Below are 23,895 nucleotides of genomic sequence, written 5' to 3'. Positions count from 1 at the left end.
AGGATTGTCAAAAGAAATAAAACTTCTTTTACATCCAAGAAGTGTCTGGCGCCCAATGACTTTTACCATCTTTGCACCCACTATGCCTCACAAACGACTACATATTGAAGGATGTCAGCTATCTTTGGTCTTGGAGGTCCTTAATAGACTGGACAAGGACGGAGACCTTGCTACTTTTAGTAACTACAGTAAGTATCCAATCTATATGAAATCTCTGTGCTGGCTGATAGTACATAATAAATGCAGCACTGGCCCTGACCTCCAAAGGCCTAATGGTGACCTCCAGAATCAGGGAGAGCTGACATCCTTCCTTGTAGAGTGGGTTACTAGGCATAGTGGGTGTAATGCAAGATGGAATGGTTGGGCGCCAGTCACTTTTTGGTTGTGAACAGAAAAGATTTATTGTCTTTTAACAAGAACAGGAGGACAGAGGGTTAGGGCCAGGACACCCTTAGGCAGATGCAATGGTAATTTATAGACTCAGAGACCAAACAGGCAGACAGTTATACAGGTTAAAGCGGTTGTAAACCGCATAAACTTTTTTTTTTTTCCCAAACCTGCAATGCAAAAGGCATAATAGGCTAGTATGCACCGCATACTAGCCTATTATGAAATACTTACCTCGGAACGAGGTGTGTACCACTTACCTGGTCCACGCCGAGCAGGATGTCATCTTGCTCCGGCGTGTCTTCCGGGTATCGCCGCTCCAGCGCTGTGATTCGCTGGAGCGGCGATGACGTCACTCCCGCGCGTGCGCGCGGGAGATTTAAAATCGGCAGGGTCCGGCGGATGCCGGTCCTTCAGCCGTGGATTCCCCCCTGCGCATGCGCCGCCCGCATTGCGGGGGGAATATCTCCTAAACCGTGCAGGTTTAGGAGATATTCTCCTTACCTACAGGTAAGCCTTATTATAGGCTTACCTGTAGGTAAAAGTCCAAATAGTGGGTTTACAACCACTTTAAGGGCCTTCCAGCTGGATACGGTCACTGTATCTGTAGAACTGCTGTCTCCTATGGCAACTGAACCTGCAACAGTCAATAGTGATCCTTACATGTAACTCACAGTAAATTGGTATAGATCTTTTTTTACATCTCACAGTGTCCCACTGTATATCTTCACTCACGAGCTCCCAGTCTCTCACTAGACTTCAAGATCCCAGTTGTCACTGGATCCTCATGTTTTACACAGTTAACCCGCTGTTTACTCTGTAAGCGTCATCCCCGCTAGCCCGCTGGGTCCCTGGCTTGGCACTTGCTGAAGCTTTCCCATTTCTTCACCATCCCCGGCTAATGAAAAAGGCTGATCTGGTATTTCTTTCAGACTTCCATAAACTGGCCTCTGATAACAAGGATGGTCCCTTAGTGGCAACTGCTTTCCCTTTACCTCTGGCCTTGATCCGTGATTGCCGCTGGCAACCGGAATAATCGTTCCCGAAAGCAACAACTTGGTTCCCTATCTGGCTGAACCTCTGCAACTTGGTCAGACTCCAAGCCTGAAGTCTCAACCCCACGCTGCTTCTCCTACTCCTGGATAGGCCTCAGACAGCCTAGCAACCAGGTTCTCCCAGAATAGGCCTCAGGCTTCTGGCCTAGCAACCCGGAGTATTTCAACACACATCCACCCAGGCAGGTGGCACAGAACCACAATCACCTGATTCCACCCAATTAAATAGTCTCTCCCAGCAGGCCAAGGGGGCTAAAGAGACCCCTGCCAATTGGCGGAGACAACCTATCCACTCATAGTCTGACTTTGCTAGGCTCTTGTCAATCCAATGTCACCGGCAAAAGTGACACCTGGTGACAGGCCTCGTACACACGACCGAGGAACTCGTCGTAAATGAAACATTGTTTTCCTCGACAAGTTCCTTGTTAGGCTTGTCGAGAATCTTGACAAGCTTTCTTTGCGTACACACTGTCAAGACCAAATCTCGCCGTTCCCAAATGTGGTGACATTCAACACGTACGACGGCAGGGGAAGTTCGGTTCACTGGCACAACCCTTGGGGCTGCTTTTGCTAATCTCATGTTACTGCGTGTTAAGTAAAAGTTTGGTAAGAGACGATTTGCACTTTTCAGTCTGTTACAGCGTGACAAATGTGCCATCTCCATTACAAACGCTACTTTTACCGAAGGTGCGCTCCCGTCTCATACTTTATTCTGAGCATGCACGGGTTTCTAAGCATACACACAAACGTGTTTCTCGTCGAAAACCAGCCCAACGAGGAACACAACGAGGAAATTGAGACTTCCGACTGTTCTCTTTTTTTCTCATCGAGTTCCTCGACAGTTTTCTCGATGAAAAACACACACACGACCGTTTTCCTCTGCAAAAAAGCTCTGCCACCAAGTTTCTTGATGGATTCTATCGAGGAAAATTGTCTTATAAAAAAAAAGGAAAAATCTGCGTTTCTATTCAGTATTTTGCGGCGATACAATAAAATACATGCATATGAGCATATATATTGATGAATTTTGGAAAGAAAGAAAAAAGCTCCCGTGCTGAAAGCCACTATGTGCAGTGAAAGGAAACAAAGCTGCTAGCACAATATTCAGGCAAAGTATCACAATATATAATCCAGGAAAAGTGCAGAGCTAATGTACCAAGAAGAGTGGATAAGCTCGACCCAATCAAGTGATAAAAAATGATAAATCAACGATATTATTTAAAGTGGAACCATAACACAATTCAAGCACATATCCACATAAAATCAAATACTAATGCAATCAATAAAGTGTTTGTGCATAAATACATATATCAACAATTGTGCATAGAAAAACAAAGTAAATTAAATAAACTTCACCAAAATCATTAATTAATGAATTTTGCCTAGGAAATATATTGTACGTGCAAATGCACATAAATACATGCGAATACGTTCAAAACAAACAATGGAAAATATGTCCAGAAATGCAGTATCGTTTGCAAGAGGCCTTACTTTGCTAAATTACTGTATTTGCTGGCGTATAAGACTACCTTTTACACTTAAAAAAACTGGCCAAAAAGCAGGGGTCGTCTTATACGCCATGTCAGCTGCTCGGATGCCTGCTGGATGTGCAGTAATACTGAATGTAGCTTTGGCTACATACAGTATATACCGCTTAGCCAATCCCAGTGAGCGATGTATTCAAATGAATACAGAGCCTGCTTGAATTGGAGTAACAACCTCTGCCAATCTGAGCAGGCTACATACAGAAGCCTACTCAGATTGGCTTTGAGAGTCAGAGAGGCGTGGGCTGATGATGTTACAGCCTCTGCCAATCCAAGCAGGCTTTGTATTCATTAATATAATGCATCGCTCCCCATGATTGGCTCCAGCTCCAGCAAGAAGGAAGAAGAATATAGCACCAGAAGGAAGAAATATGAAGCGTCGGAAGGGGAGTCATCTTATACGGTGAGTACAGGCAAAAAATCTTTAAAAAAACTGTAAAATTAGGGGGTCGTCTTATACACCCGGTCGCCTTATACACCAGCAAATACGGTAAAAGTCGCTAATCTTTCAGTAATTCAACCCTGTTCTGTCATAGGAACAACAAATTCCTACCACAGTTCCGTGGACGGAGAGAGAAATAGACAGACAGAAGGAATGGGTTCAAGTGGTAGGATTGGTGAGGAAGTGGTGAAGTTGCCATTTTCTCCACTGTAATAAATAATAATCTTTGTGTTTCCATTTAACAGAGGACACCACGGCTTCGACAATCATCCACTCTTCCCAGGCGAAAGTCCACTGTCCCATGGTGCAGGAATGAAGATCATCATCTGATTGGACCAATGAGGGAGGAAGGAGAAAGCCAGGTATGACTTTAGAAGTAAGAAAATGTGGGGCATTCGAGTGCAAATCCATATTTGTTCAGGAAAAGCCTCCCCAGGAAAGTTTTATGCATTCAATAGGTCACTATTAACCCATGGTATGATATACTCATACCATGCTCGCTCGTCCCCACTCCCATTCCTGACCGGCCGGGTAGCGTGCTTTGGATACGGGTCTGGTATGGATTGTAGGGGGACCCCCTACGTCAATTTTTCGGCGTGGGGGGGTCTCCTTACAACCCATGCCAGACCTAAGGGCCTGGTATGCTCCTGGGGGGGGAACCCATGCCGGTTTTTTCTTTGAAAATTGGCATGGAGTTCTCCCTCAGGAATGCATGCCGCTGTCATTTTTTTTTTTCCCGACGCAACTTTTTTAAGCCGTCGCGATCCTCAAAACTCGGCGTAACGTAACTTCGCGCATGCGCAGTACGGCCGGCGCGGGAGCGCGCCTCATTTAAATGGGACTCGCCCCATTTGAATAGGAACGCCTTGCGCCGGCGGAATTTTAGTTACACAGCCTGAAATTTCTAGATAAGTGCTTTGTGGATCAGGCACTTAGGTAGAAACTTTAAGGCAGTGTAACTTAAATGGGATTTTTTAAGTTACGCCAGGTTTTTGTGGATCTGGCCCTAAGACCCTAATCAAATGATATAAAGGCTCACAGCTCTACCCCTAATATTTACTCACCATTGTGTAAATCACAAGTAGAAATACAAAATACCACACTGTAGAGCAGGGGTGTCAAACTCAATTTCATCATGAGCCGCATTAGCATTATGATTGCCCTCAAAAGGGCCGGTTGTATCTCTAATGCCGGGTACACACGAGAGGATTTATCCGTGGATTTTTGATTTTGATCTCCTGGTTGTACTAACCAGGAGATCAAAATCCCCGCGGAATTCCGTCCGCGGTGACGTGTCGCGACGCTGTCATATAAGGATATCCACGCATGCGTCGAATCATTACGACGCATGCGAGGGATGGGTTCGGACGGATCGATCCGGTGAGTCTGTACAGACCACCGGATCGATCCGCTGGAGCCGATTCCAGCGGATAGATTTCTTAGCATGTTAGGAAATTTTTATCCGCTGGAAATCGGTCGGCCCGAAAAATATCCGCAGATAAATATCCGCTGGATCGTACACACCAGCGGATCTATGCGCTAAAACCGATCCGCGGATCAATTTCAGCGGATCGATCCTCTCGTGTGTACGGGGCCTAAGGCCTCGTACACACGACCGAGGAACTCGTCGGAAAAGACACATCATTTTCCTCGACGAGTTCCTTGTTAGGCTTGTCGAGGAACTCGACAAGCTTGCTTTGCGTACACACGGTCAAGACAAAATCTCCTTGTTCTCAAACGCGGTGACATACAACCCATACAATGGGAATGGAAGTTCGATTCCACTGGCACAACCCTTGGGGCTGCTTTTGCTAATCTCATGTTACTGCGTGTTAAGTAAAAGTTTGGTCGGAGACGATTTGCACTTTTCAGTCTGTTACAGCGTGAAAAATGTGTTATCTCCATTACAAATGCTACTTTTACTCCCGTCTCATACTTTATTCTGAGCATGCAAGGGTTTCTTAGCATACACACGCTCGAGTTTCTCATCGAAAACCAGCCCGACGAGGAACACGACGAGGAAATTAAGACTCCCGTCGAGGAAAAAGAGAACTTGTTCTCTTTTTTTCTCGAGTTCCTCGACAGTTTCCTCGATGAAAAATGTACACACGACCGGTTTCCTCTGCAAAAAAGCTCTCCCACCAAGTTTCTTGATGGATTCTGTCGAGTTTCTCGGTCGTGTGTACGAGGCTTTAGATTAGATGTCCAGTGCATCCCCTTCACTTACATTAGATGTCAAGAGCCACCCCACCATCAGAAGTTGAGTCTCCCACTTTACCTTACATCACAGTGCACCCCCCTTTCCTTATTCTGCTGCTGGGAAGAAGCTGGATGCATTGCTTGAAAGCAGAAAGTAGGGGTCTGGAGGAGGACCAGAGGAGGGCTGGAGCACTACTGCAGCTGCAGGAGAGGTGTGAGGGCCACATGAAATGTCCTGGAGGGCCGGATATGGCCCGCGGGTCTTGTGTTTTGACACCTGTGCTGTAGAGAATTAAAATTAAGAAAATATAATGTTCATATAGAAATGTGTTTAGTGTCCCAATAATGCATTCTCTGCAATAAAGTGCTAGTGTCTAAATAAATCCTGTCCCAATACGCAGTCTTTACAATAAATCTCTCACCACCATATGCAGGATGAAACAAAAAAGATCCCCATAGCATAATTCAACTTTATTCACAATTGCACAATATTGCTTTACAAGTACTTCAAAACTGTTAAAACAAATGAGATGGCTGAACCCGGAAGTGTCGCAGAAGGTGCATGTCATTTACTTCCTGGGTGAAAACTTTAACAGTCATGTGATCAATCCTAGTCATGTGTTGTAATAGGAACAAAAACAAATTGGAATAGCAGACAACCTATCAGATTGGCAGAAAATTTTATTTTTGGTGGTGCTCTGTATACAAGTAGTTTACTACATATTATTGAATATGCCAAGTTGCCATCGAAGGAAGTAAAAATCATAGCTAGCTACAGAGTTGGGGTGTCACGTTTATAACCTCAAATTATACTGTTTTTTTTTTTTTAAATAAAAGTGGAATTTCCCTATAAGCATTTGGCCTAATAAATATTTTGGCATTTTGCCTGAATAATAATATAAACCAGTAGGTTATGACTATTTTCTAAAAAAAAAGTTAAAAATTAAAATGCCTCTTGTATAATTGAATGGTCTGTAAAATTTGCATTGCAATTATGCCCATCAAGGAGATTCATCTGCAGGAGATGAGGGGGCAGATTGCTGATAATTTGGGTAAGCAGAAGGACCTGGAAGGGCAGCTTCTGACCATGACAGAGAAGGTACAAGAAGTCATGAGCCAGCTGGCTACAACGCAAGAGATGTACCGGACATTGCAGGCTGAGATGACTGAACAGATGAGAAAAATGCAGAAGAGGTAACAAGTCACACTTCTACTATTATCCTCGAATAAATATGAAAACTGTTATATAAAAGTCACATTTTCTAAATCAAAGGACCCCAATAGGTATTAAAACACAGAGGCTAGGCACAATTTATTGTCATACCTGTAGGCCATTCAGGTCCCCCGGAAGCCTGTCCCCAAAACTCCCAGTTTGCAATCCCATGCCTAGTTGCTAGGATGTGAAAATCATTGGCAGGATGTAGGGGACACTAACTGTTTTTTTTTAGCCAATCTTCTGAAGGGACACAAATGGTCTACAAATGTGACAATAAAATTAATTAACTTTTTATAAATCTGCACAGATTTTTAATATCTACTGTGGCCCCATGACTGTATGACTTTTTTCTGCATAGCCTTTTTAATTTGAAAAAATAAATGTTGTGGGGAATTTGGCATGCTTAAGCAAAAACTATGATGTCTGGGGTGCAGCAAGCCTACCCCACCCCCCCCCCCCCACCCCATAGGACAGCACCTATCAACTCGGCCACCTAGAACTAAATTGTCGGAGAAGGAAGAAGAGTCAAAAGCCCCCATATACCCAGATTTACCAATTGTTTTATTTCAATGTTTCTGGTTGAAATTAATTAATGGCCTATGAATATATGCAGTTGGGGGGGGGGGAGGGGCAAGGAGAGGGGCATTTATGTATATCCACTACATTACCAAAAGTATTGGGACACACACACATATGAACTTTAATGTCATCCCAGTCTTAGTCTGTAGGGTTCAATATTGAGTTGGCCCACCCTTTGCAGCTATAACAGCTTCAACTCTTCTGGGAAGGCTGTCAACAAGGTTTAGGAGTGTGTCTATGGGAATGTTTGAGCATTCTTCCAGAAGCGCATTTGTGAGGTCAGGCACTGATGAGGACAAGAAGGCCTGGCTCACAGTCTCTGCTCTAATTCATCCTAAAGGTGTTCTATTGGGTTGAGGTCAGGACTCTGTGAAGGCTAGTCAAGTTCCTCCATCCCAAACTCGCTTATCCATGTCTTTAATGCGCAAGCAATGTTTTTTTTTTGCCTTTAAACGCCCCTGCCTATAAATGTCTATGTGTGCATGGATACATAGGCTACAATAGGGGGGCGTTTAGAGGCAGAAAAAAAAAGTAACATGCCCTTAAAAGCATCAATTTTGACGCTCAGTGTGCATGAGGCCTAAGGATTGGTAAGCTGTACTACATTTTGCTTTTAGGTACAAATAACAATGTTGACATGGAAAGCATAGGAAATTGTATTTTTATTAACTGTAGTCAGATCTAATAAGGGATTGGCTAGAATGGAATATGGCATGGTATACATAATCACTGCTGTATTCATCCATTGCAGAGCGGACTCACACTAAGGGCCGCTGATAAGGCAGTACAACTGGCACAAAAGCACTGGGGGTAATTCTATAATGCACTGATTCACTACATGTACACTGAGAAGGTGTTTGATGTAACATAGAAATATAGATTAACCACTTCCTTACCGAGTCATTGTAAAATGACGTTGACAGGAACCCTCTTTACCTCTGAGTGGACGTCCTGGGTTTCCCGGCTGCCTAGGGGGCGCGCACGCTCGCCGCATCGCTCGGGACCCGGTGCGCGTGTCTAGCGACCGTGAAGTTTGCCGGGCACCCGCGATTGCCCGCGATCACAGACAGGACCTGTCAGAGGAGAGGAGACCGATGTTTGTTCCCAGTACAGAGGAACACACATCGGCCTCCTCCCCTTGTGAGTCCCCTCCACCTACAGTTAGAATCACTCCCTAGGGAACATATTTAACCCCTTCAGTGCCCCCTAGTGTTAACTCCTTCCCCGCCAGTCACATTTACACAGTAATCAGTGCAGTTTTTTAGCACTCATCGCTGTATAAATGTGAATGGTCCCAAAAACGTGTCCAAAGTGTGCGATGTGTCCGCCGCAATGTCACGGTCACAATAAAAATTGCAGATCACCGCCATTACTAGTAAAAAAAATGCCATAAATCTATCCCCTATTTTGTAGATGCTATAACTTTTGCGCAAACCAATCAATATACGCTTATTGCGATTTTTTTTTTTTTACCAAAAAAACTGAATACATATCGGCCTAAACTGAATTTTTTTTTTTTTAATTGTGATATTTATTAAGTCAAAAAGTAAAAAATACTGTGTTTTTTTAAAAATTGTCGCTCTTCTTTTGTTTATATCGCAAAAAAAAACGCAGAGGTAATCAAATACCACCAAACAAAATCTCTATTTGTGGGGGGAAAAATACATAAAGATTTTATTTGGGTACAGTGTTGCATAAATGCGCAATTGTCATTCAAACTAAAAATTGTCATTCAAACAAAAAATTGGTCTGGGCAGGAAGGGGGTAAAAATGCCCTGTATTGAAGTGGTTAAAAGAGAAGTTGAGGTTTTTTTTGTTGTATTTTTTAAAATCATACTTACCTAGGTGGATGCAGCATCGGTTCCATGCTGCATCTGTCCCCCTCCAGCTCTAAGACTGAGAACTGAGTGATCAAACTCTGCTGATTGCTCAGTTCTGAGACCCCCTTAAGGTCACAATGAGGTTGTTTTCAGGTGTTTTAGCGCTAAAAATATATGTAAAGAACCTGAAAATCGCCTCTCAATCCACCCCTGTGTGAAAGTCTGAGTGCTTTCACACTGGGGCGGTGCACTTGCAGGATGAAAAAAAATGGCCTGCAAGCAGCATCTTTGGGGTGGTGTGGGAGCGCTGTTATAGCTCCACTATAACAGTGGTAAAGCGCTGCTAAAAGAGCAGCGCTTTAACGCTAACGCGGCATCACCCCAGTGTGAAAGTAGCCTTAGAGCGCCATGAGCATAGAGCCGGTGACTAACAGTCAAACCACCCCTCCCACTCACTGGAGCGCTAGGCTGTGGAGGGGGAGGCAGAGCTGGGTGCTGGTCACTGGGTGGATCCAGACCATATGGTCGCGATCTTACCTGAGCTTGGACTGGCTCTGTGAGTGACATCAGCCAACAGCTGCATTTAGCCCGCTGTCTGCTAAAAACAGGTCACAGGAGTGCAGAACTAACTGCACTCCTGTGATCCATAGCAGTACAGCCAAATAAGCTTTGGCCGTACTTCCCCTTTAATAATTGTATATGTGCTTCTTCAGCTTCATGTCTTTAACCATTTCCATCGTTTTTTTGTTTTGTTTTTTTAAAGAATTGATGTCTTAGAGAAGAATTCTGCAGAGACACAAAAAGAGGAAAACGAAGAACAGAGAGTAGTTATGGTAAGACCTCACTGTATGTATTTACTGTATATAGCAGCATGTCTCATATAACTGTCTCTAGTGCCCCCTAGCTGCCAGACACTTACAAATCTGCACTGAAATGGACATTTAAAGTTTTATTAAAGCAGTAATGAACCCAAAAACCCAAGATTTGTACAGTGAGCTGCGTGTGCGGGGCTTACTGTACATTGGTAGGCAGGTAAGTAACTTTTAATGCCAAAGAGACAAAGCATGTCTTTCTGCATTAAAATTCCTTCCTGTTCACTCATTTTAAATTCTTTTTTTTTTTTTTTTTTTTAAAGGTACATTTTTATTTTGAAATTTTTGTACATACAAAACAGACAATACAACAAACACACATCCTAGGCGAACATCGCCCGGTACATCATTTTACAAAACTTTGGTAGCTGGTACACATTGAGCATTTTCATAAAAACGCACAGAGAAAGGTGGGAGAAAAACAACAGAATCGTTCATTTACTCACTTAGTTCTATTCAACGGGCAGAGGTATCAGTCATCAGTCAAAGTTCAAGGAGCAGGAGGTATGGTGCTCTCGGAATCAACCCAAGAGCCCCAGACCTTCAAGAATTTTTTTGGACACCCTCTGGCCTCATATGTCATCTTATACAGCGGTATAGCACGATTGATGGTGGTGAGCCAAAAGGTAATGGTAGGTAAGGATGGAGACTTCCAGTGGAAGGTTATAGACTTCTTAGCATAGAACAGTACTATCCGCAGGAAGGTTTGCATATTCTTAGATAGAGTCTCGTCATCAATGTGGCCCAGTAAACACCTCAGAGGATTACATATATTGGGTATCTCAGTCAGCGAGCTAATGAAGGCCGTGACCTCCGACCAGAACTTTCTAATCGGAGCACACTCCCACATCATATGAAAGAACGTGCCATCAGCCGCGCCGCATCGGGAGCATAGCGCTGAGGGGATTCTGCTGAGTTTGAACAGTAAGCATGGTGTGAAGTAGGATCTATATAACAGTTTGGTCTGTATTACCTTGTCACGGGACGAAATGACAGAAGGGACATGGAGGGGCAATACCTCCTGCCAGATCTCCTCCGTCAGCTCAGGGATGTCAGCTCTCCAGCTAGCAGCCGCTTTGCTCAGCCTTTGAGTCGTAGTGTGCAGGAGAGACCCATAATATGTGGAGACTAACTTGGTGTGCGAGGGGTCAGTTAGAAGTCGCTCCAGCCGAGAAAGCTGGACGACTATGTTACGAAGGCCAAACTGCGTTGCTGCAGTGTGGCGTATCTGTAGGTAAAGGAAGTAAGCCGTGCGTGGCAGATTATAGTCTCTACGAAATTCCTCAAAAGTACGAAACACATTGCCTGAGAACAGATGTAAAATAGTTTTTACCCCCCTTTTCGACCAGTATCCCCCATCCGATCTACGGAAAAATTCCGGAAGGTTCGGATTCCCCCACAGTGGAGTGTTCGGTGAGTATGTATTACTGCTGGAGGGGACTTGCAATTTAGTGAGTTTAATAATCCGTAGAGTCATAGCTATAATACTCGTTCCCTCCCGCCCCCCAAGGGACATACGATGAATCAAATTTTGCAGGGATTCATAGGAGGTGAGGATGGCTGCCTCCAATGCAGTGGCTGCATTGTTGGCTTCGGGGTAAAACCACCAGTGTACGTGGGCCAATTGAGAGGCAATATAATACATTTGAAGGCAGGGGAGGGCCAATCCGCCCTCCAGTACTGGTAACTAAAGGGTGTCCTTGGCAATCCTGACCGCCCCCCCCCCTCCCCACAAAAAGGAAGTGAGGATGGAATCTATCTCTTTGAATTTATTTTTAGTGACATACACTGGCGAATTACCCAAAACATACAGAAATCGTGGCAAGAAAATCATCTTAAAAATATTAATTCTACCCAGCAATGTTAATGGAAGATTAGCCCAGGTTTTGAAAGTAGTTTTCATGCGCCCTATGAGGGGGTCTAAATTAGTCTTGACATAGGAGGCCATGGGATGTTGTATTATGACTCCTAAGTACCGGAAGGAGCTGACTATCTGTAGTGGACAAGATGGTGGTAGCCGGACCGACGTCGCCTGGTCCATCATAAACAGAATGGACTTGTCCCAATTAACCTGGAATCCAGAAAAGTGGCCAAACCTCCCAATGAGATCCAGCAGGGCCGGGAGGGACGACCGGGGGTCCGACAAGTATATTAACATGTCATCAGCGTAGAGAGATACCTTCTCCTCTAGACCCCCGATCGTCAGCCCCGCGACTGCCCCACAGGACCTCACCAACGCCGCCAGAGGCTCTATTGCCAGCGCAAAGAGCAGCGGCGACAGAGGGCACCCCTGTCTGGTGCCTCTCTTTATTGGAAAGGGATCAGATATGGCTGCGTTCACTCTTAGTCTAGCAGTGGGCTTCGAGTACAGTAGTTGCACCCACCTGATAAAGGTATTGCCGAATCCAAACTTCGCCAGGACCTCCAGCAGGTAAGGCCATTCGACCGAGTCAAATGCCTTATGTGCATCTAAGGACAGAACGGCCCTAGAGCCCATCTCTTCATGGGTTGCCTGCAGATTAGTGAATAATCTACGTAGGTTGATGGTGGTCGATCGCCCCGGGATGAACCCAGTTTGGTCTGCACCAATAATGGTAGTAATGACCGTGTTCAGTCGCCGGGCAAGTACCTTTGCTAGAATTTTTACATCCGAATTAATGAGTGAGATCGGCCTGTAAGATTCACAGAGGAGGTGATCCTTGTGTGGCTTAGGAATAAGGACAATCAGTGCCTCTGACATAGAAGGCGGCAGCTGCCCCGTCCTGATAGCAAAATCATACACCCTGCCCAGATGAGGCACAAGCAGATCCCTGTACTGCATATACCACTCGATGGGGAAACCATCCAATCCCGGTGTTTTGTTTCTGGCAAAGGATTGGATAGCCTCCCCAATTTCCTCAGCCGTCAGAGGAGCGTCAAGGAGTGTCGCCTGTTGGGCCTGAAGCCTAGGCAGTGAGATTTCAGAAAGATAGTCATCCAATTCCACAATTGTGTAATGTGCTCTAGTAGCATAAAGGGAAGAATAAAATGTGACAAAGGCCTCCATGATCTCCTTATTCTGTTCTACTACAATTCCCCCAGAATCCTTAATCCTAGGTATACTACAAGGCTGGTAGTCCGGTCTGGAGAGATACGCCAGGAGGCGACTATTTTTATCCCCAAACTCAAAGATCCGCTGATTCTGATACAGCAGCTTCTTCTGAGTACGCTCCAAAAGCACCAGGTCCAGTTCCCTGGCCCCATGCTTCCAAGCAGCGTGTGTCTCAGGAGAGGGGGTCGCTGAATAAGCGGCCTCTGCCTCTCTGAGAGACCTCTCTGCATCTGTCAGTCTCGATAGCGAGGCCTTGCGCGTCTGACCAATGGCCGCAGCAAAAGAGCCACGTGTGGTGGCCTTAAAGGCGTCCCACACCATCGGAACTGAGGCGCTCTGCCTGTTAGTCACCCAGTAAGAACCCATCTCTGTCATACACTGGTTCACCACAACCTCATCCGCCAACCATAACGGGCTTAGCCGCCACACTCGATAGGAGGAGGGAGAGGTGCCCAGGGCGAGGTCCACCAACAAAGGGGAATGATCAGACACCGCCCTAGGGAGGTACTTGACCTCAGTCACCGAATTCAACAGATCTGACGAGACCAAACATAAATCAATACGGGATAGAGTACCGTGAGACTCAGAATGACAAGAATACTCCCTCCCATCCGCATGCTTCCACCTCCAGACCTCCACCAAGTCAAATTGAGTTAAAAAGGATCCCAAGGGGGTGGGAGGTAGTGTAGAGCAACGCAACCTATCTATGGAATTATCCAATACTGTATTGTAGTCACCCGCTATCAATAAGGGACCCTCCGCTATCGCCAATATGGAGTTCATTACCCGCTCAAAGAATACTTTAGTGAATGGGGGCGGAGCATATAAGCTAGTTACCGTATATGGTTTACCCATGAATTCTATCACAACAATCACAAAGCAACCATTAGGATCAAGCTTAACATGTTTAATGCTAACTGGTGCAGATTTGGCAATAAGGATGGAAGTGCCCCTGGCATAAGTAGAGTATGTGGAGTGGAGAGCATAAGCGATTTTCGCCCGCTTAAGGGCCATTACTCTAGAGCCCTGGAGGTGGGTTTCCTGGAATAGGATCACATGCGGATTATGACGTGCCAAATATTCAAACATCAACGATCTTTTCACTTTTGAATTAAGCCCCCGTACATTCCACGACACAAAACGTAATTTAGACATGAAAAAGCATGTAGTGTATGGCTGGAGGAACCCATTCCTCACCGCACGCCGGGAGTAGCCAGAAACTGGCGCCCGACGCACCACGAGGGATGCGTACACTAAGGAGTAAGTCAGAAACATATAACAATGCTCCAGCAATACATAGTATCAGGTGCATAGTAGCAAGGCCAGCTAGTCCGGCCCATAGATAGACATGCAACAACAAGTACCAGCATTTCAGAAAAAGTGCAAAAAACACAAAAACAGTCCCGAACAAAAGTCCCTGAACAGCCCAACCCACCCTAACCCTCCCGGCTCCCAAACCCAAACATATGAGAGCTTTGTTCCCAAAACCAAAATTGCAAGGCGGGGTGGCCATGACTCAAACCCCCCAACAACAATCCCTGAGAAGTGGTAGAGGTCCTTAGACGCTGGCTGCCGTCCGCAACCACACAGAACAAACATATCAGGTGATCCCGAATCAGGATGGAGGATTCAAAAAACAGCAGGTAAGGTGTTCAAAAAAATGGGGGTAGAAAAGGCAAAGAAAATAATAGCAAATGCATCAGCAGTAACAGGATGACCACAGCCCTCCAGGCTGGACACATAGTGTGCAAACAATGGCACAGGGGAGTACCCCACCACCCCAAAATATTTGAGAGAAGGGTTGTCAAGGAAAGTACACTCAGCATGTTCACTTTCAGTGTGGGGGCGACCTTCGGTCCTGGTTCCTGCGTTCCGGACGTCCCAGGGTGTCCACCCAGTGGGATGCCTCCTTAGGATCAGTAAAGAAGTAGGCCTTGCCCTGGTAGATGATTCTCAGACGAGCAGGATACAGCATGCCGTAGGGAAGCTGAAGCTCACGGAGCCTGCGTTTAATGGCAATGAATGTGGCCCGTTGCTTTTGTGTGGCTACTGAGAAATCAGGAAAAATGGTTCCGCTTCCATTAAAGGACACTCTTCCCTTCTCCCTGGCAGCTCTGAGAACAGCCTCCCTGTCCCTGAAATGAAGCAGCTTGATAATCATGGCACGTGGTGGGGCCCCAGGAGGAAGGGGGCGCATGGGGACTCTGTGTGTCCGTTCAATGGCGAATAGTGGCGAGAAGGTAGGAGCGCCAAACGTGGAGATCAGCCATCTTTCCATAAACATTTCTGGGGTCCTACCCTCAGACCCCTCTGGGAACCCCAGGAAGCGAAGGTTACTCCTCCGTAAACGGTCTTCCATTTCAGTGAGTCTATCTGTAGTGTGTTCCTGGGCCTGGTGCAGCTCCCTGACAGAGCCCTGCAATGGATGGATCTCATCCTCTAGTGTACTGATGCGTTGTTCAGCATTAGACACTCTATGGCTGAGGTTGTGGACATCCTGCTTCAGAAAGGATAAGTCAGTTTTAATAGAATCCATTTGAGTGGTCAGGGATGCATGGCTATGCTGGATGGCAGCCATGATCTGAGACAGGGATGGCTCTGTGGGGCCTACATCAGCAGCAGCCATGTCAGTGTTCTCATGGTCAGAGTCCCTGGCTGGTGATATGAGGAAGGGGTCTTCTGGGCTCAGAATAGGAGGAGAACAGTATGACTCACCCTTCCCTGCTGGTTTCTGCCTCAGTGTAGCCATGGAGGAGGATGGCTGGCTGTATGTGCCTGCAGCATGGTGATCAGCACCATCTTTCCCAGTTTCACATGGTGGGGCCTGCAAGACGAATCCTGAGGCTTCCTCCATCGGTGGGCCGTATTTGACCATCTCCCGACGGGCACAAGGCTTCCTGGAAGCTGTAGGGATCGGTGGAATCCTCGGATGGCAATCGGTTCAGCAGGATTGAGGTAGGATTGTGTGCAGCATGGACAGAGCTCAGGCAAAGCACTTCCTCACATCATGGTTGTTGGCCACTCCCCCTACTCATTTTTAATTCTGACCTAAAGTTCCACTTTAAGTATGTCCTTTGGCCCTATTCACACTTTGCATTTCCTAAATATGTGACAAAGTCCATGGGAAATGCATGCTTTGCAGTACATTTTATAAATGCGCTGCAAACTTGCATAGCGCTAGTGGTTCCATTAATTGTTAATGGCACTCCAAAAACACTTAGCAGACAGGCGTTTTGTCATTTGGCAAACTTGCAAAGCTGCGTGCCTGAAAAGGGCATTCTTTGGTGCGTTTTTTTTAAAACATAGGGCAGTCCATTCAAGAGAATGGCTCCTAGCACATTCTCCCCCTTTCTGAATCCTGAACTTTTCTGCAGCAACACTCCCCCCCCCCCCCCCACACCCCTACTCACCCTGTTCCAGCAGTAGCACTACAACATGCAGCAGGTTACAATGCACACAGAGCACAGTGTGGAGGTCGGCAAAGCTCAATACTCAGGGAGGAACAGGCAGAGAACTTCTTACCTCAATCTTTCTTCTTTGCAAGAGATAACATTGCTGATCACAGGTAGGGTGATGACCACATTTCCAAACTACCATTCAGGGACACCCTCCCGGGATTTATGATTTCTCCAATCACAAGCAGGGGGCGGGGATTGTGCTCCTCCAGGCATTCCCGGCCAGGACAAGTACCGTCAGTGAGTAAAGCGGTGATGTGGCGACCTTTTTTGGGGGCATCAGATTGGCCCTGGGGGGTGGCTGTGTCAGTTTCATTCCGGGACACTGTATTGTCCTGGAATGAATAAGCCCGGGACAGACCTGCAAAATGCGGGACTGTCCCGGGCAATCCGGGACACGTGGTCACCCTAATCACAGGGGAAGGGGGTGTTTTAGGACCTGGCAGTGTAAATGGCAAAGGCAGAGAGAGACTCTGCAGCTGTGCCTGCTGCTCCAAAATCGGGACACAGCCCAAGAACAAAGGCAGCATGGGGCAGTAACTGTGGGCAAGTAAGTAGCATTGATCCCTTGCAGAGCAGCAGGAGGGAGAAAGCCAGCAGCACTGCAGGGGGTTCCACAGGAGTCACAAGGCAGTACAGTCGGCTTTCCTCCCCTTCAGATACCCGGGCCCCCTTCTGAACTAATGAGGCTCGGGCCCCCTACAGGAGGGCTGGTTGTACTGCCTTATCAGCAGCCCTGTGTGTGAGTCTGCACTGCAGTGGTTGAATTTACAGGCAGCCAACAGCCACTGAGGGGGTGAGTGTGTGTGTGTTAAGAGAGGGGGGAAGGGGTGCTAGAGTGCCCAGAAGGTTAGTGGAGCCGAGTGCTGGAACTTGTTCTGGCACTGGGCTCCGGGATTTAGCCCAGGCTCGCAGGATGCTGATTTTAAATCAAATCCCGGGACAGTCCCGAAGAATCCAGGACAGTTGGGAGGTATACCTAAGTTTGCACATCATGAACGGGGGAGGGGGGTGCAGTTTGGCATCTTTTCCCTATGCACAGGATGTCCTTGTCCCGGCACTGCTCCCCAGCTTTATGTGTGAACAAGCCCTATGGGCGCAACTGCTAAATGCAACTAAGGGCTCAATCACAAGTGCAGAAGACACTGCTGCTCCTCTGAAAAGCAACCCGAGTGTGTTTGACAGGTGGTGAGGAGACAATATGTTGCCTCCTCACCACCCAATTTAAACCCATGATTGCCGTGCAATGCACGTGATTGCGACTTGGTAGTGTGGTAATCAGGGGTTTAAATAAGGTGTGACGACGAGGCAACACTGTGCCGGTGATCTTTGACTTCTCCCATGTTGTTCAGGTAGATCTCCATCTTTTTAAGATTGCTTTCCCCTGTGCTAGTGTGAGCGGAGTCTAAGTAGTTGAAAATGTTCATAACATAATAATTTGTTCACTTTAATTATTCAGGTAAAATAAGTAAATGGGGATAAATAAAGTTAAAGTGGTTGCAAACCGCGGCTGTTGTGAAAAAAAAACAAAAAAACGCCTGCAAGTCAATGGCATAATGTGATGGTATGCATCGCTCTGAAGGTCCAGCAAGGTATGCCAGACCTTCAGAGCGCATGCTTCGGTGATGTAACTGGCTGCATCCAGGCTGAATATCTCCTAAACGTATTCTTAAAGCGGGGGTTCACCCGTACATAAAACTTTTTCCCCCTAGATGGATGCTCGTTTTGTCTAGGGGAATCGGCTAGTTGTTTTAAAATATGAGCATTACTTACCGTTTACGAGATGCATCTTCTCCGCCGCTTCCGGGTATGGGCTGCGGGACTGGGCGTTCCTATTTTGATTGACAGTCTTCCGAGAGGCTTCCGACGGTCGCATCCATCGCGTCACGATTTTCCGAAAGAAGCCGAACGTCGGTGCGCAGGCGCAGTATAGAGCCGTACCGACGTTCGGCTTCTTTCGGCTACTAGTGACGCGATGGATGCGACCGTCGGAAGCCTCTCGGAAGACTGTCAATCAAGAAGGAACGCCCGCTCCTGAAGACCCATACCCAGAAGCGACGGAGAGGATGCATCTCGAAAACGGGTAAGTACAGCTCATATTTTAAAACAACTAGCCGATTCCCCTAGACAAAACGAGCATCCATCTAAGGGGATTTTTTGAAAAAAAATTCTTATGGGTGAACTCCCGCTTTAATAAACTTTTTCTTAATTAAACCTTATTATAGGCTTACCTGTAGGTAAACATGACCAGGCAGGGTTTACTACCGCTTTAATATTTACAGAGTGTTTTGTTTGAACATTCTCAACTCCTTTACTAAATAAGCACCGGAATCTACAATATCAGCTGTCCTAAAACCATTATTTCTATAAAGCAAATGCCATAGGTTCAGTGTACTAAATAATGCACAAAAGCAAATACATTGAAGAGAGTAGAGGGAAGAGAAACTGGGCCAGATTCTGGTACATTCTGCGGCGGCATAGCGTAAGCCATTTACACTACGCCGCCGCAACTTACTGGAGCAAGTGCCGTATTCCTCAAGCACTTGCTCTGTAGTTTGCGGCGGCGTAGTGTAAATGGCCCGGCGTATCCCCACGTAATTCAAAGGGGGCGGCTTGTATTTAAATTAAGCGCGCCCCCGCGTCGATTGAACTGCGCATGCGCCGGGCTGAAAAATAGCCCAGTGCGCATGCTCCAGCTCACGACGGAAAACGTCAATGACGCCGACGTGTGCGTCATTGACATAGGGTCGTATTCAAGATCGACTTAGGAAAACGACGTACCCGACGGGAAAAGACGACGCGGACCCGACGCCATACTTAACATGGCATACGGCGGACTGGCGTAAGGTTACCCCTCATATAGCAGGGGTAACCTTACGCCTACAGAAATGACGTAAGCGATGACTACGCGACGCAAATTTGTTCGGGAATCGGCGTATCAGGCTCATTTGCATAGTCAAATGAGACCTGAACGTAAACGCCACCTAGCGTCCGGCGGCGAATTACATTTAAGATCCGACGGTGTAAGTCACTTACACCTGTCAGATCTTGGCTGTATCTATGCGAAAATGATTCTAGGAATCACTCGCATAGATACCCGGGTCAAAAAACAGAGATACGACGGTGTTTCCTGAGATACACCGTCGTAACTCTGCTGAGAATCTGGCCCACTGTCATGAGAGGTGCATGTTACCATAAGGTAGAATCTGATAGAAGGAAGAAAGCTGTGGGTGATTCATAGAAAAATAGAAAAGTGATGGTATAATCAGACCAACTACTCCATCGAGTCTGCCCATTTTTTTGTTTGTTTTTTGTGTTTTTTTGTTTTATTGTTTAGTTTTTTTGCTGTTTTTGTTCCTTAACTTTTTTGTCTGAGTATAGACACTATACTATATAAAGCTGGATCACTGGACTCATCGCTTTATAATGTCTTTTCTTTTCATACTTGTGGTTCTAAAAGGAGAAGCACCTGTCATCTCTCAAGAAGAACTGCTGGAGGAAACATGAACATTTCACAAACCCCCACAGGGAGGAAGAGGACAAGATTGAGAATACTTGTGAAAACACAGCTATCGTTATGGATTCAAATACTGCCTAAGGCCCCTTTCACACGTGCGGAAAGTATGTCTGTATTTCATCCATCTGTTTTTGGATGAAATACGGACATACATTAATCCCTATGGGATAGCGAGTGTCAGCGGATGAACATCCGCTGACCCCCGATCTCATCGGTCCCCGCTATTGTCCGATTCTGCCGACTGGAGGAAAATCCTATTTTTCCATCTGTCTGGCGGATCGGATCAGGTGAACACAGACAGACGGTCCGTGTTCATCCGATCCCCCCGGAGATCTTCGGAGAGCGGAGATCTGACAGGGCGGTCCCTGCACAGTGTGCGGGGACCGCCCTGTCATCTGCCCTGCGATCCCCGCTGAGCAAGCGGATACACATGTACAGATCCTCATGGGATCCGTGAGTGTGAAAGGGCCCTAAACGTCATTATTATCATTGTTTATCAGATGTTTACATTCAGAAAGCTTTCAGCTGTATCTAACTGCATGATCGAAAATTTAAAGCGTGACTCCACTTTCAAATGGAAATAAAAAAAATAAGTAGACCAGGCCTTGTTAAAAAATATTTTACCCCAACATTTCATATTCCTACTATGTGTCTGCTGTACTATGTACCATCAAAAGTATCCTGTTTGCTTTGTATTGCTTCCATTGTGTGAAAAACTGGTGGTTCTGCCAGTTCCCCTGCTTTCCTATTTCAAACTGACCACGCTTGGCATGAGAGCACATCCATTCCAGCATGGTCAGTTTTCTAGATGTGCTGTGTGAACAGATCCTGCCTGTCCTCCAATTATCAGACTTGTACTGACATGCCCCCCCCCCTGCACAGCCAGTCACTTGGAAGATCAGTGTCCTGCTGTTTCTCCACCCCACCTCTCCAAGCCCCTTATGCTGCTGAGATCAGAGATTTTGTTGTCACTTAAAAAAAGTATATATATATATGTGTGTGTGTGTGTGTGTGTGTGTGTGTGTGTGTGTATGTGTATATGTATATATACACACTCACAAATGGTTTGCCTTTCATTTCTATTTTAAACTGAGTGGACTGTTTTACAAGGTAAGGATTCACATATACTTCAAAATAAAAAAAATCAGCTCTGGTTGCAAAGCTCCTCTCCAGCACTGTCCCCATCAGAATCACTACTCCAAGGTCCACGCATCTTCTTTTCTTGGCAGAACTACACCAAAGCCAGAGCTGAGGGCATCAAGAACCTGTCCCTTGGGGGTACATAATAAAGCCACCCTTACCTTCCTGGAAAATGCTTTACAGAACAGCACCACATCATTACGAGGAGTTGTTCTCTAAAGCATTCAGGATCTGCCCATTGCCAGAGAAGAAAGAGACCCATAAAGTCAAAGGACCTAAAGAAAAATTGTAACAATAATCTCCCTATAAAAAAGCGCCAGACACAAGGGCTGATTATTGGGCGGTATCGGCCGGTTCAATAGAAACTGGCCAACATTCTGCCCGTGTGTAATGCAGACAGTCCAACAAGAGCCAGCCGAACCTCCATCTTCTGTCAAAGGGGCGTGACCAAAAAGGTCTACCGATCAGCATTTGATCAGAGAAGGCAGCCAATGGCTGACAGCCGCTGGGTTAAATGAAAAAATACTGAAGTTTGTTGCTGTGTCGCGTACCAGGCTGAACTATTTTTTTTATTGTCAGACAGATCATCAGACAGAGGCATCCTATCTTGATTGCTCATGCATATACTGCTGGCCATGGCCAGTAACTCTCCAAATTATTTGCTCTGGTGGTCCTTCTATTAGTGTTTTTTTTTTTTATAGAGACCGATGGCATAACATTCTTGGATTCCAATTTATTTCCATAATGGCAAAAAAATGTAATAAAAAAAATAATAATAATATAGCATATATAATTGACAGACTAGCCATATTGTAATTTAATGTTATTAAAGATGACTGTTTCTTTTCAATCTACAGATTCTTTCATTCTCTTTAAACATCCATGGAATAAGCATACCTCCAAACTTCCAGCTCCCAAGGGACAAATATTAACAAAAGTATGTAGGCATAGGACACACCCCCTACCACGCCCCCTTGAGGGAGAATTACATTTAAAAAAATTATAAGTTAAACCCACAAGTTCTTTTTTTTTTTTTTTTACCACTGCTATCTCTTTATACTGGCTTTTGAAATTTACAAATGCAACAATTTAGAAATTGGATGAAAGGTTTAGCACTCAAACACTTTTTGAAAAGATAAAGGGGTAGATCCACGTACCTACGCTGCGCCCGGCGCAGATGTCAGATACGCTACGCCGCTGTAGCTTACTGTGGCTTAGTTTGAATCCATAACGAATTTGCGCCGTAAGTTACGGCCGCGTAGTGTATCTCTCGCGGCGTAAGGGCGCGGAATTCAAATGCGGCGGGTAGGGTGGCGTGTTTCATTTAAATGAAGCACGTCCCCGCACTGAACGAACTGCGCATGGGCCGTCCCTAAAATTTCCCGCCGTGCATTGCGCTAAATGACGTCGCAAGGACGTCATTGGTTTTGACGTGAACGTAAATGGCGTCCAGCCCCATTCACGGACGACTTACGCAAACAACGTAAAATTTTCAAAATTAGACGTGGGAACGACGGCCATACTTAACATTGAGTAGGCCACCATATAGCAGCTTTAACTATACGCCGGAAAAAGCCGAACGGAAACGACGTAAAAAAATGCGACGTCCGCTCGTACGTTCGTGGATCGTCGGAAATAGCTAATTTGCATACTCGACGCGGAATACGATGGAAACGCCACCTAGCGGGCGCCGGAAAATTTCATCTAAGATCCGACGGCGTACTAAGGCGTACGCCTGTCGGATCTAACCCAGATGCCGTCGTATCTTGTTTGGTGGATACCAAAACAAAGATACGACGTGCAAAATTTGAAATTACGCGGCGTATCAAGTGATACGCCGGCGTAATTTCTTTGAGGATCTGCCCCAAAAAGTGCATTTTATATATAACTATATAGAGCAGACCAAAATGAGGAGGAAAGGGGGGCAGAGGGACTTTCCAAATCAGGGAAGTCCCTCGAAGCCAGGGACAGTTGGGAAGTATGTAATATGGCAGCTTGGAGGCATTCTGTACAACGTTGGTGTACAAAACTCTGCCAGAAATGTCATTTCCTGCTTGTGCTTGACACTAAAGATACAAGTAACATTTTAGGTAGTCCTTGCAATTTAGTTTTGCTGATATACTCAACGAGAGTTAAAATCCTCTAAAGGGATGCAGCTTTTCTTATTAAAACACTGAGGCCCGGATTCATGTAGAATCGCGTATCTTTGTGCGGGCGTAACGTATCCTATTTACGTTACGCCTCCGCAACTTTTACAGGCAAGTGCCGTATTCTCAAACGAAAGTTGCGGCGGCGTAGCGTAAATAGGCCGGCGTAAGCCTGCCTAATATAAATGTGGTAGATGTGGGCGTGTGTTATGTTAATTTACTGTGACCCCACGTAAATGACGCTTTTTACGAACGGCGCATGCGCCGTCCGTGAAAGTATCCCAGTGCACATGCTCCGAATTAACCCGCAAGAAGCCAATGCTTTCGACGTGAACGTAAATGACGCCCAGCCCTATTCGCGAACGACTTACGCAAACAACGTAAAATTTTAAAAATTCTACGCGGGAACGACGTCCATACTTAACATTGGT

The 23,895-nt window shown here is 45.9% G+C and overlaps 1 protein-coding gene across 1 annotated transcript in view; it reads left to right on the top strand.

The window, feature by feature from the left end:
* The window catches only part of RASAL3 (RAS protein activator like 3), an 83,599-nt gene extending 63,270 nt beyond the window's left edge, over positions 1 to 20,329 (top strand). The window contains exons 15-18 of the mRNA XM_040346281.1: positions 3,674 to 3,790; positions 6,634 to 6,821; positions 10,006 to 10,075; positions 20,121 to 20,329. Of these exons, the coding sequence (XP_040202215.1) occupies positions 3,674 to 3,790; positions 6,634 to 6,821; positions 10,006 to 10,075; positions 20,121 to 20,258 (513 nt within the window). The 3' untranslated portion in view covers positions 20,259 to 20,329. The remainder of the gene's footprint in view (positions 1 to 3,673; positions 3,791 to 6,633; positions 6,822 to 10,005; positions 10,076 to 20,120) is intronic.
* The last annotated feature ends 3,566 nt before the right edge of the window (positions 20,330 to 23,895 follow it).

Source organism: Rana temporaria, chromosome 3 (assembly GCF_905171775.1).
Source record: "Rana temporaria chromosome 3, aRanTem1.1, whole genome shotgun sequence".
Taxonomy (NCBI): domain Eukaryota; kingdom Metazoa; phylum Chordata; class Amphibia; order Anura; family Ranidae; genus Rana; species Rana temporaria.
The sequence above is the reverse complement of the archived record's forward strand: the minus strand, read 5'-3'. Positions and strand labels throughout refer to the sequence as shown.